The following is a 14512-nucleotide window of genomic DNA, read 5'->3' on the forward strand; positions in this document are numbered from 1 at the left end:
ATGAGCTTGGCCCGCTGAGTTTATTCCCAGAATTGTGGATGTTTTAAATATGTTCCAATGACTTGGCAAAAATTCAGATGATGCTGTTCAAGAGCCACTCCCATGTCACACACAAGAAGTCTGTTTATTTTTAGAAAAATATACACATCACATCGATATGATGGGAGACAGATGAGACAAGCAAAACCTTGGGGTTTGCTCCATATTTGCCTAATGTTAATGCCTGAGGCATATTTTAAAATTTCTCCACTACATCCCACCCCACCAGATCTTGTGTCATTGTGCACAGCACAGCTTGGAGGAGGCAGACACCATGCGATACAGTGGAAATAACCTTAGGTATACATCAGTTATTTTAGGTTTCAAAATGGCTAACTTTAATTTTGCTCTGGTTGACTCTTAAAAATAAAAATTTGACAAATATGGCCAAGATTTTCAAAAGAGACTCGTGATTTTCAGTGCCCACTCAAAGGTCTCATCTACACTACAAAATTCATCCATTCCACTAAGCTAGTTAAAGCAGTATGATTCACTTCCCCCAGCATCCATTTATATTGGTTAAAAAACAAAATCACCCGCCTGACAGTTATACCTGTTCAACTTCCAACCTTAGGCTATGAGTTAGGCCAGGCCTAAATGACAGATTTTAGCAGCTCCACTATGTTGAGTTGAGGGTGTAATGAGGTGAGATCTATGACGGCTAGAAGCCTCTAGTGTAGATGCAGCTATACTTGTAAGCCTGTGCTTTTCCCAGTGTAGCTTGTTTTGCTCTGGGGGGCTGGAATAAGCTCTACTGGCCAAAGCACAGCTTTGCCTGTGTGAGTCATGTCCACACTAGGAGCTCTGTGCCAACGTAGCATACTGGGCTAGCTATAGCGGTAAAGCCCAGTGTAGACCTGGCCTTCGAGAAGGGCCTGGTTTTCTGAAAGTTCTGGGCACCCATTCTCTGAAATCAGACTGCTTTGGCTTGAGCTGGACATCCCAAACCCACTAGTCACTTCTGAATATCTTGGACATACACATCCACAGGGGTATATTGATCAAGCAGTCTGGGATGACTCATTTTATACCACTGATTGATAGAGAGATTAGATGAATAAAACAGACAGACTAGATTAGGCTGAGTAGTAATGCTGGCAGTTTGAGTCTCATTTACTCTACTCTTTATAGCTCCTTATAGTTTGTATTTCCTTTCTACATGTCTCCTGTCTCTAATTTCTGACAAAACCACAGTGGGCAAACTCCAGAACACTCGAGAGCTACTCCCCGCTTTGGCCTGGGGACGTACAGAAAACACGCTGTGAGGGTCACAAACCCTGGATCCCAATATGCCACTGCCCGAGCAGAGTAATCAATAGGCCTCTGTTAAGCACTGGAGATGCCTGAAGGCATAACAGGTAAGAAGCTGGCTGTTGGGTATCACCTATCATTAAGGTTTCAGATGCATATGGCTAGCTGACTGCTGCACTGCATTCAACATTGAAGGCTACATTGCAATAGCAGTAAGGGATGGTTCTAATCTCAAGAAAGCCGCAATGCATATCCCACATCACAGAGTAGGATCGAGTTGAAAATATTTTACTGAAAGCAACACAAGCATGGAGATGTGGCTTTCTACAGCTCATTCGCAGTTCCCCTGGCTGTGCCCTGAGCTTTGCATCACTCGCACTGACAGAGACAAGCAGTCAGTCCACTGAAGGCAGTGGAGTTGCATTGGTGCAAAATGTACCACAATCAGCTAAAGTGGGGAAATGGGGGGGAGGGGGTGAACATGTTTAAGAGCTGGACTGAAAACTCAAATGGCAAGTCTCAGCCCGATGTTAGTGGTTTTCTATTGCAGAAAACAGGCTTCATAGTGGGAACATGACTGAGAAGTAACCTGGCCTAGAGGCTAGGGCACTGGACTGAGAATCAGGGTTCAGTTCCCAGCCTGCCACTGATCTGCTGTGTGACCGTGGGCAAGTCACTTCACCTCCGTGCCTCAGTTTCCCCTCCTACCCTATGTCTGTTGTCTGTTTAGACTGCAAGCTTTTTGGGACAAGAACTGTCTCTTACTACATGTATATAAAACACCCAATCTCAGATGGGGCCCACAGGGTATGTTTAACAGTGCAACACATCTGCGGCTGGCCCATGTCTGCAGATGTGAGCTTGGGCTGCAGGGCTATGAAATTGTGGTGTAGACATCCGGGCTCAGGCTGGAGCCTGGGTTTTGGGACCCTACAAGCTGGGAGGGACCCAGAGCCTGGGCTCCAAACAGCTACCCCATAATTGTCTCGCCCCACAGTATGAGCCTCAGAAGCTCGGGGCAGCTGACACGGCCCAGCTACAGGTGTTTAATTGCAGTGCAGACATACCCTTCGATGCTATCATAATAAAAAATAATAATAATTCAATCTAGCAGACCCTGCCACTAAAAAACAAAAAAAAAAGTCATTTGTGTGAGCAGCTTTGTTCAGTCTTTAGGACTGTGCGAAGCACTTGAGAAATGTAAACTAACAGTAGCCACTTGAGGAGTTATGTCGATTTATAACCGCCGAGGATCTGGCCCATGCATGTTTTCCAGAATACTGGGCTCGTTCTCCACTGCAGGCTGGGAGCCTCTCACCAACAGGTCAGGCTAGGAAACATTCAGCATGTAGAGGCTGAATTGGAAACTTGTCCAAGGACCGGGATCCGGATTGCCCTCAGGTTCAGAGCCAGGGATCTAGTTCAGTCCCTTTCCTAATTAACACCCTCTGCTAGAAAGGCTAGGGGATGTGGTGCAAATAATTGTGCCCTCTTTTCCACAACGCCTGCTGCTAGATCAACAAGGGAATGAATCCTCCTTCCCCATTTGTCACACAACAGTCAGCACCCCAAACAATGAAACGTGACTTTCGGTCAAGTCGTCTGGGAGGCCGATGCTACGGGCGCTGCGGAGAAAAGGCGGCCTTTGTCTGCACTGGAATAGGGAGAAGGAAAGGTACTCCTACCCAGGACAGCTGCCAAGCAAAAGGCACGTTACTCAGGGAGTTTTCAGCCACATCAGCAAAGAGAACATCACATGGCTTCAATTATTTTTACCCCCAGACAAAAGAAATAAAGAGAGGCCTGAGTGCTGTAACAGGAAACAGCTGTCACCAGACCCCAAAGCCAGGCGCGTAGGAGAGGCTCTCCTGTGGCCTTGGTTCCAAACTGACGCTGATCTTAGAATCTTCTTGTCAATTTCATCATAAATGGGAACCGCTGCAGGTCCCAGGGTTGGGCAGGGAAGGTGTCCAAGGAAGAGCTGGCGGGCATTGTGCCGCTGCGAACACCCTCCCCTCTCTGGAAGCAGAGCGCTCAGTAACCTGAGGAGCCCTCGGCTTTCTCAGGCGCTAAGAGGTTACTCCAGTTCATGGCTGTCGGGCTCTCTTTCCCTGATGAAGGATAATGGGGAGGAGGGGGATGGTATTGTTTAGCTTCAACGTCAACTTCTCCAAGAGAGAAAACACATGTTAGAATAATAACAGCCCATCACCGTCAGCACAATCGGAGCTGAAGTAAGATAGCTCACTTCTTATTGCTATTTATATTCTCATAGGGCCAGCAGCCACAGTCCTGGAGCAGGGCCCCACTGTGCGGTGCTGTACAAACACAGAACAAAGATAGTCTCTGCTCCAAGGAGCTAGCTTTAAAAATAGATCGGGGGGTTGGTCCAGCACTAAGCACGTAGGGCTGATTTTTCACCATTTCACCTACAAAAATGTTTTTTCTCATCCATAAAACTGTCATTTACACATGCAGATTGGTCACATTATTCTTTGTGTTTATATTCAGATAGAGCCTGGAGGGCCCCAAGCAGGATCCGGTGCCCACTACGCTAGATGATGTACAAATATAGATGGGACAAGAAACAAACACGTAAATGCCCAGAAGTCCAGAGCTAGTAAATTCTAACATCAACCTACTTTCCCCCTCCCATAACTCCTTGTCACTCCCTGAGACCAGTTGCTGAAACCAACTGATATCACCTCAACCACTGCGAGCAAAAATCACTGTGCAGGCTCGTGCCCACGGGCCTCGTCCAGGGCACAGCAAGCATTCTGTTTATGTTGTCAATGCAATGATTGTTCCTGCCTTTGAAAAAGCAGGCTCTGAAAAGCAAATGTAGGGCATGGTACATATCACAGATATGTCAGAGTTCTTCCTTCAGAGGACCAAATCTGCAGCTGCATGGCTCAAAGGACTCCCACTGACTTCCCTCAGAGTTCTGGGCACAAAGATGCTGCAGAGTAGGGCCTATCTTTATTAAAAGGAAAAAAGCTGTAAGGCAGGTGCAGGTTACAGAGCAGCTTTGTGCTTTGGGGAAGTCAATTTCAGGCTCGAAACGGTGATGGCAAAGAGAGGTTCTCCCTCCTGACGCAGGAAGGAGCAGCGTACCTCTTTAACGAGCGTCCCAAGACTCTCCACCAAGGTCTCCATGGCTCCTGACAGATCCTGTAAGGAGTAATTGGAGGCGATTCCTTTCTGTAACAGGAAAGAGAAATAGAAACTTGGGATCACAAAAAGAAACCAAAAGGGAAACGCAAACCCTCAGAAACGTTCAGATACCAAGCAGAGAGGAGTAGGGAGGAGGGTTTAGTGGACAGGGTCTCAGGAGACCCAAGTCAATTCCCAGCTCAACCACAGATTCCCTCTGTGCAATCTTGGGAAAACTTCTTAATCTGCCCCGTGTCTCAGCTCTTCATCCATCAAGGGTGGGTAATGCTTCCCTTCCTCACAGGGCTGGAGTGAGGATAACATCCATTAGTGATTGTGAGTTGCTCAGATACCATGGTCATTAGGGCCATACAGATAGAACACAAGTTGTAAAACACCTGCTTTTATTCTGCATGCGCCTTCAACTGAGAGGGTGCTCCATGTTCCTGATTGCCTACGGCCTAAGTGGGTGCACCAGAGGCCCCTTCCCCTCTGTGCTCCAGCCAGAATGCTGATCCCCCAAATACAAGGGTGAGAAGGTTATAAGCCCTGAGTGCACTAAAGGGGGAATGTCTGGAAAGATCAGGAGATGGCTGTGGCCCCATGAAGCCAAAGCTGGGAAGTGGGAAGCCCAAGTTATATGGCAACATAACACAGCTGCTGGTAAGAATGTTCCCCCCCAGTGTGCCTGGAGGCATCCTACCTGCTGCTACACTGTGCAGGCAGGTTTGGGCAGTTCCACTTCTTTCCCCGGACCCTGAAGGAACTCTGGCTTTAGTAGCTTTAAATGAGACCTTGGGATTTTAACATTAAACCAAGTGCATATTTTATTTTAAAGCAACCAATTTCCATAAAATAGTCAATGATCCAAAGTCTAATCCAGAGCCAATGCAAAATAAAATAGTTCCAAATGTCAAACAGTGGAAGGCGATTGCTTTCAGGAAGCCTTTATTTATATTCAGAACCAATCCTTGCTGCATCCGGAAACCACAGCAGACAATTGCATGTCAAGGTTCCTGTTTACCGTTAGTCCAAGAGTTATGTGGGGATTGATTGTTATTTTAGTTCTGCATGCAGCAAGGAATGATTTATTAAAAATTACATCTCAAATGCAAGACATTTCACATAAGTTTCAAATGATCACTTAGATTGGGTGTTTGGGCTCACAACTTTGACAGCCTCTCTCCTTTGATCTGAAGACCATTTCCTGAGATGACACATTTGAGGCTTATAATGACAGGTTTCAGAGTAACAGCTGTGTTAGTCTGTATTCGCAAAAAGAAAAGGAGTACTTGTGGCACCTTAGAGACTAACCAATTTATTTGAGCATGAGCTTTCTGTGTGTATATAATATCTGCTGCAGTTTCCACGGTATGCATCCGATGAAGTGAGCTGTAGCTCACGAAAGCTCATGCTCAAATAAATTGGTTAGTCTCTAAGGTGCCACAAGTACTCCTTTTCTTTTTGAGGCTTATAGCATGTTACAGCACTGTGACACAGTGACAAGAATCAGGGGGTAGCTGTGTTATATACTGTCACAAAAATAAAGGGAAGGGTAACCACCTTTCTGTATACAGTGCTATAAAATCCCTCCTGGCCAGAGGCAAAACCCTTTCACCTGTAAAGGGTTAAGAAGCTAGGATAACCTTGCTGGCACCTGACCAAAATGACCAATGAGGAGACAAGATACTTTAAAATCGGGAGGGGAGGGAAACAAAGGTTGTCTGTCTGTGTGATGCTTTTGCCGGAAACAGATCAGGAATGCAGACTCAGAACTTCTGTAAAGTTAGTAAGTAATCTAGCTAGAAATGTGTTAGATTTCCTTTTGTTTAATGGCTGGTAAAATACGCTGTGCTGAATGGAATGTAGATTCCTGTTTGTGTGTCTTTTTGTAACTTAAGATTTTGCCTCGAGGGATTCTCTATGTTTTGAATCTGATTACCCTGTAAGGTATTTACCATCCTGATTTTACAGAGGTGATTCTCTTACCTTTTCTTTAATTAAAATTCTTCTTTTAAGAACCTGATTGATTTTTCATTGTTCTTAAGATCCAAGGGTTTGGGTCTGTGTTCACCTGTACAAATTGGTGAGGATTTTTATCAAGCCTTCCCCAGGAAAGGGAGTGTAGGGTTTGGTGGGATATTTTGGGGGAAGATATCTCCAAGTGGGCTCTTTCCCTGTTCTTTGTTTAACACGCTTGGTGGTGGCAGCATAGGGTTCAAGGACAGGGCAAAGTTTGTACCTTGGGGAAGTTTTTAACCTAAGCTGGTAAGAATAAGCTTAGGGAGTCTTTCATGCAGGTCCCCACATCTGTACCCTAGCGTTCAGAGTGGGGAAGGAACCTTGACATATACAGACTAACACGGCTACCCCCGATACTTGACACCATGCAAGACACTAATTTAGCCATATGGAGTGGAAATCCATCAACCTCAACAAAAAACTTGCACAGATACAGACAGACATCATCTTCCTCTCCAAGTGCAAACAGATGGACATCATACCAAATGGACTGAAGGTAAAAAAATCCACTGCCATTGACATACAACACTGACTATGGTGAGAGACTGTGCCACACACTCTCAAAGCAACTGAGATCCATCTGAAGAAGTGGGTCTTTTGCCCACGAAAGCTTATGCCTAAATAAATCTGTTAGTCTTTTAAGGTGCCACCGGACTCCTTGTTAATCACAGGAATGGCTCTTCAATTACAAGCCCCCGTTCTTAGACACTTCTATGATCCTTTGAGCTAAGATTTCTCATGTTTGTCCTCTGCCCGGGGTGATTTTTTGGGAGAAAAGTCTGGTAAAATGTCGCTTGGCCTATTTAAGTCACGGGAGCGTGATAAAACAGCTGGCTAGATAGTGGTTCTCAACCTATTTACCACTGTGGGCTGCATATGCGGGCCTCATCCAATATTACCTGTATGGCCCTGAGGATGTCACATGGGCCGCAAGCAGCCCACAGGCCACAGGTTGAGAACCACTGGGCTAGAGCCTCCGTTGGATCAGCTGAGCACATTCACACCAGCTAAGGGTCAGGAATTTAAGGCTCAGATAACTTGAAAAACCAACCCACACACACAGCGAAGGAAGGAAAGAAAAGCAGTTCAAACTTGCCACAGATTTAATCCTTACTGGGACAAATTTGAAATATGGGTCACAAATAATGAAGTCTCAAAGGTGTGGCAACATTTTAACAATATGCCAGGGTGAGCGGTCCTACCTCCATTCACACAATGTACTTGCATGTCCCTCTGGAGCATCGCACATGGAAATAGACACAAGCTCCATTTCATTATTATTTATATTACCGAGAGGCTACAAAACACATCAGGGCCCCATTGTGCTAAGCACAGCACATGTACATAGTATGAGACAGCCCCTGCCCTGCAGGGCTCACCATCTAAACAGGCAAAACCTGGGAACAGCAAACATTATCCCCAATTTTCCAGAGGCAGAACTGAGGAGCAGGGACAGTTAGTGACTTGCCTAAAGTCACACAAAAAGGCTCTGATCAAGCAGTAATCAAACCCAGATCGCCTAAGTCCCAGTCCAATGCCCAGTCCAGTACACCACCCTGCCTCTCTTGCATAGACACAAAAGTTCATGCCATACCATGCATTTATAGGACCATGCTACAGTAACACAGATGTGAGACCGCCCCCTGAATTAACTGTACACTTTACACCCAAGGAATTCCACTGGTTTCAATGGAGTTGCTCCTGATTCACATCCGTAGAGGTGGGCAGAAATTCAGGCCCAATAAGCCAGCATTCCTCCTTACACAAGCAGACCTTTCATGGAAGTCACTGGGAGTTTTGTCTGAAGGCAGAGTTAGCTTGAGTCATCTGCACTCCCGTTCCTCCTCTGGAGTTAGCCCAGCTCACGTGAAAACGGCCACGCTATGAAAGAGCTCTCCAGCTGCTGCGTCCACACTGGTGCTGAGATTCTGAGGGCACATCCCAGAGTTCTTTGTGCTGCAGGAAGCTGAGCTGCTCTGTGAATTCTGTCTCAATGGATTGTGGGAGAACTTCTCTCCTTCTGGGCAGATGGGGAGGACTGTAGGAAGGCATCAGAGAACCAGCAGCACTCGAGTGGAGCCAACGGCAGCAGAGCGGTTGTGTTAGCAGCTGACCAGTCGCTCAGTTGAGCCTTAGCCTATACCCCTCGCAGGCCAGTCGACTAGGATTAATAGCACCCCTGCACTTCAGTGAAGGGTATGTGTGGATAGAACTCGAGGTAGGGGCAACACTCAAGCTAACTTTGCTGTGACGACAAGCCTGAGTAAGAGATGCAGGAGCTGGTCATGTGCTTCTGACATGAGAATGGACAATTCACAGGCTGAATTGTGAGATTTTAAAAAATGATTTCTGCACAATATGCAATCAAATATGTCAGCATTTTTTCAAGGGGCACAATGTTTGCATATCTGTCGCCTTGCCCTGCCACAGGATACTTCAGTGGTTGCTTCTGGTAAGTAAATATGGCATCTGAGTCATATCTACTTTGCAATGGGAAACAATGTTTGTCATAAACACTATTTCAACCAGGAAGTGGTAGACAAATCACGCATTTGGAAGTTCTGTTATTATTTCCTAACAGGAGTCCTGCCCTATTGTTCAAGGGAAGGATGATCTCATGCGGCTTCATCCCAAAAAAAGGACACAGCAAGTCGGAGGTTCAAATGACACTTGTATTTATATTAAAGAAAACCTTCTTTTCATAGGCAACGTTGTGCGCTGTGTTAAAGTCATTGGAATGTATGTATTATTCAGTGTTCTGTTTGGGCCAGAGCAATGACAAAATGCCACCCATGTCATTCAGAGAGACCAACACAATTGCTTTTTGTAGCCCTCACAGCTCCCTCATGGCCTCGTGCAACATGTGAATCACGGCACAGCTACAGCTCACTGCCAAACCTGGAGACATTTTCTGGGATGCCCCAGTGCTGCAGAGCTAAAACCCTTTACTTAACACACATACAAATTGCCTCTCCATGCTGAATATCAGAACTGGGAAGATCTACACAGAGCAAAGTTCTTCCCTACGTGGGAAGGCCCCATTTTAACTCACCAGCAACCACACACCACACAACAGAATCACTAACCCAGGAACCTATCCTTGCAACAAAGCCCGTTGCCAACTGTGTCCACGTATCTATTCAGGGGACACCATCACAGGGCCTAATCACATCAGCCACACTATCAGAGGCTTGTTCACCTACATATCTACAAATGTGATATATGCCATCATGTGCCAGCAATGCCCCTCTGCCATGTACACTGGCCAAACTGAACAGTCTCTACGTAAAAGAATAAATGGACACAAATCAGACGTCAAGAATTATAACATTCAAAAATCAGTCGGAGAACACTTCAATCTCTCTGGTCACTCAATTACAGACCTAAAAGTGGCAATTCTTCAACAAAAAAACTTCAAAAACAGACTCCAACAAGAGACTGCTGAATTGGAATTAATTAGCAAACTGGATACAACTAACTTAGGCTTGAATAAAGACTGGGAGTGGATGGGTCATTACACAAAGTAAAACTATTTCCCCATGTTTATTCCCCCCCCCCACCCCCCACTGTTCCTCAGATGTTCTTGTCAACTGCTGGAAATGGCCCACCTTGATTATCACTACAAAAAGCTTTTTCCCGGCCCCCCGCTCTCCTGCTGGTAATAGCTCACCTTACCTGATCACTCTCGTTACAGTGTGTATGGTAACACCCATTGTTTCATGTTCTCTATGTATATAAATCTCCCCACTGTATTTTCCACTGAATGCATCCGATGAAGTGAGCTGTAGCTCACGAAAGCTTATGCTCAAATAAATTTGTTAGTCTCTAAGGTGCCACAAGTCCTCCTTTTCTTTTTGTGAATACAGACTAACACGGCTGCTACTCTGAAACCTGTCATTTTAACTTGTGTGGTTTACTGTCTCGCGGGGAAAACCCACTCACAGAGATTGCTTCTCATTCTGTCAAGCAAAGGAGGGTTGGTCCCACATTTAAGTGGCGGGGGTATCCCTCCAGCACCGATCTAGGGTATTAACTGAGGGCAAGCACTAGATGCCCCCTCCCCAGCCATGGCTGCCTGTAGTCCCTGATTGGCATCACTCCTCTTTTCTGAGTCAGCAGCAGTCTCAATACTAGAGAAAAGTTTGAAGGAAAGAGAAAATGAGATCCATGAAAGTTAGTCTGAAATGGCCCCTCCGTTCCCCTGGTTTTTAGCCAGCCCTGCCTAAAGCACTGAAAACTCTCTGCATACTGTGGGAATTAACAGCAGCTCCCTGCAGGGTGGGCCCAACGCGGAGCGTCTAATACTGCACATGGCAGGTCTCATGCATCACCCTAAAGAGCCTATGCAAAGGGAAAGGCTTACATAGATCTCTACTGAATATGCAGTTCAGTGATTGGTACTGCTTTATGCCCATGTGTGTTGCTTTCCTTGGACAATGAACATCCATTCAACAAGGGCTTTTTGCCATCCATCCAGCCATAATTTTGGACTTTTTGATGATCCCTCCCAGAGTCCCTTCTGCAGTCCTGTCTAAACTGATTTGCCTAAGTGCTTATATAAGCCAAAGTATAACTAAGCCCATTTAACTGATCCTCTGTGAGGTTAGGAAACACCACGATCGCCATTTCATAGGTGTGGAGCTGAGGTACAGAGACATTCAGGGCACGTCTACACTCCATCCGGCAGCAAGCCTCCCAGCGGGGGCCCAGAGACTCGCGCTGGTGAGGCTCACGTTGGTGCTCTAGAAATAGCTCTGTAGGCGGTGCTTTGATGTTGCAGTTCAGGCTGGAGCTTGGGCTCTCAAGCCCACCCCCGCCCCAGAGCATGTGCTCCAAACCGAGCTGCCATGTCTACACTGCTATGTTTAGGACCCGGGCTCGCTCCCAGATGCAGCACAGACATGCCCAGAATCAAGTGGCAGGACAGTGGCAAAGATGGCAACCTGGCTCCCAGTCCAGGGTTTTAACCACAACTGCCTCCCTCTATTCCTGTGGCAAAGGTTCTCTGTCCCCAGGTTTGGACCATTATTTGGGAAGTTCTCCATAGGGAAAATTTGCGAATACGAAGTATGGTAAAAACGAGCACCATTTTTCTATCTGGCTTTCTTCTTCTTAATTGTGCTGAAATCTCACCGGCCAATGGATTGCACTTTGTACCGTACTGATTTCCTTTGTAACATTAATTCTTCTCTTTTATTTAGAGCTGCACACACTCTCCAATGCAGAAAGACGAATTTATCACTCAAGCCCTTAATGTGCTGCTTAAATGGGAGCTTGAGTTTTTCACAAAGTCACAAAGCTGCAAACTCACGGACCCTTCTTCTTTTTCAGGGTTCTCAGAAAAGAAAATGATGAAAACTTGTAGCCAATTGAGCCATGTCTGTTTGCATCGGTTGAAAACATGGCCCAGAGTTTCCGTTATACTTATATTACAGCTAGGGAGACTAAAATGCCATTAAACAAAGACCTCTGGGGCACTTTTAAAAATTTAATTTCCTTGGCCAATGAGCTTTTCAACACGGGTTTATGAGCTTTGTATAAGAAGCAGAGCAGAACTTGTTTCCAAGATTTCACCCTTAGGAAAATGCTGCTTTTATTGATACACTGCAAGTGAACAGACTCCTTTGTTCAAGAGCGACGGAATGTTACCTCCTTTTCCAAGGATATTATTGTAGGTCAAGGGACTGTTTAGCCATTAAGCTAGAGTGTTTCACATGTGTGATGACCATTTCCTAGGTTAATTTATTCAGTCCGCTTGGCCACATAGAGCACATTTAACGATTCAGGCATTGCAGCAACCTTCACCGTTCTCCTTTGGAAAAATTATGCTTTGTGCTCCTAAGTAAGGTTGGCAGAATGCTCATCAGGTTCAGAATTGCTGTATTCAAGATTCTCTTCAGAAGCACAAAGCTTTTCTCTAAAATAGAGATCAGAAGCAGGATTCTCCCAATATCTATTTTGTTCTTGCCCAGTGGCAGGAGCATAATGACTTATGGCCACTCTTTTACTGATTGAAAACATAGTCTTAGATATGGCCAGTGTATTTGTTTCTGCTGGGCTAAAGAATTTGGACTTTACTAAGGGTATGTCTATATTTACCCCACTTGTTGGCAGTGTTCTCACTTTTATCCTTTTACGATCTTTGCTGCAAGAATATTCGTGACCTTGTTGTTACAGAAAGAGAGTTCTATAACCGAGGATGGTGGGAAATGAGGAAGTTAAGCCTGTACTAAGCGAGTTTGGCTGGAACCAAATTCATTTCATGAGGAAGAAAACCTACGGGCCGACATTTCCAGCGGGTGGCCTCCTTTTTCAGGGCCCAGTTTATTCTCAGGTAATTTGCTCCCGTATTTTGCATCTGCAGTTGGATTGTGGGTGCAAATCTCAGTACTTGTACCTTCACCTACCTGACTGTGAGCGTAAACTGGGCAGTTAGAGGCACATACTCAGACTGGCATCTGAAAATCTTTGGCTCAAAGTGAGTGTGCCTGGAGATCTGGGAGGTGTAAACTGTGCCCAGACAGAGAGAGGCTAGGCTGCAGCCGTGTGAATGTTTATGCCTGTGCAGAAGGCCAGTAAAAGGCCTAGAAACCACTTCAGTCCCATTCAAGCCCACAAAATGCAGATTTCACTTATTATGAACACACTAATTAACTAAAGATAATCTCAACTCAACCTCTCCTGTCCCCAGCCTGCTCCGAAATGCTTTCCTTCCCGGAGTCCTTTTCAAAGTAGTTCATTTCGCTAGAGGAACCATTTTTGTGCTCTCTTCCCTCTGTCTGCTGTTACTTCATCTCTCTGTATTCATTATTATGTCATTCTCAGTAGTAGCCTCTCTCAGTAAGGACAAAATGCACGTGGGAGACATGTGCAAAACAGAACATGAATTACAGTAAAGTCGGGGCTGAAAGGTAATCTGACTCCAGTGCTTGATAATCAACCCCTTTGATTGGGCAAACTCCAAGCAACTGATGCTTGACTATCTGTCCTATGAGGTATATCAAATCTGGATACTCCCAGAGCAAGAGTGCTGAATTCCTCTAAGCAGACAGCAGAGCATTTGTTTTGTTGAACAACAAAGTGGGTTCCATCGGCCCCTTCTTCTCTGTGCTGCTGTTTTCAGTATCAACTTCATCAAATTCTTTGTATGCTACCCAGACACTGTAGGTATACAAAGAGCCACCTGGGTTTCAAAATAAACAAGCATGTCTATTGCAAATATCTTCACCAAGCCCCTTAAGTTTACTTAAATAATTGCAAACTGCATGCAGCTAAAATATTTAGATACTGATCCAAAGTCTATTAAAGTCAGTGGAAAGATTCCCCTTCACTTCAATGGTCTTTGGATCTGGCCCTAAAATCTCACGTGCGCGTGTGTTAAAGCGACTCAAAGAGTTTGGGTTGCCATTGGCTATAAGCTTCCTCATGTTGCAAACATATGAAAGTTCTAATGCTAAATAGGTTTCTGTCAGACATCTGTGGGTTCATTCCAGCTGAGACACAACATCTGATCAAAATACAGGAACAATGAATGGCCCATTTGTTACCATACAGCATAAATATTTTTCTCCTGAGAAATCCGTGTAGAGACACATGTTCCCAGGCAATGTCCTCATTTAACACATCACCCCAATCAACAGAAAGCAGGAGTATGGCAGGAGAAAACTATATGATTAACCTGGGGACTCAGAATCCTCTTCCATTTTCCTTATTGGCATTAAACAGTCTATTGCAAAAAATAAAGGCTCGTGTATTCTTAAACACTCCATCCCTGTATTTCCCAAAAGCTTGTACAACCACGGATTATAACGGGGTGGCCAACCTGGGGCTCCGGAGCCTCGTGCGGCTCTTCAGAAGTTAAGATGCGGCTCCTTGTCGGGCACCGACCCCGGGGCTGGAGCTACAGGTGCCAACTTTCCCATGTGCCGGGGGGTGCTCACTGCTCAACCCCTGGCTCTGCCCCAGGCCCTGCCCCCACTCCACCCCTTCCCGCCCCCTCCCCTGAGCCTGCCGTGCCCTTGCTCCTCCCCCTCCCCCCCAGAGCCTC

General features: G+C 45.7%; 1 protein-coding gene across 4 annotated transcripts in view; it reads right to left on the reverse strand.

Annotated features, from left to right (window-relative positions):
• Window positions 1-14512, reverse strand: part of ABCA1 (ATP binding cassette subfamily A member 1) — a 135939-nt gene that overhangs the window by 51098 nt on the left and 70329 nt on the right. For all 4 annotated transcript variants that reach the window (XM_077817924.1, XM_077817926.1, XM_077817925.1 and 1 more), the window contains one exon: window positions 4405-4491. In XM_077817924.1, the coding sequence (XP_077674050.1) occupies window positions 4405-4491 (87 nt within the window). The remainder of the gene's footprint in view (window positions 1-4404; window positions 4492-14512) is intronic.

This window comes from Eretmochelys imbricata, chromosome 5, assembly GCF_965152235.1.
Source record: "Eretmochelys imbricata isolate rEreImb1 chromosome 5, rEreImb1.hap1, whole genome shotgun sequence".
Lineage (NCBI taxonomy): Eukaryota > Metazoa > Chordata > Testudines > Cheloniidae > Eretmochelys > Eretmochelys imbricata.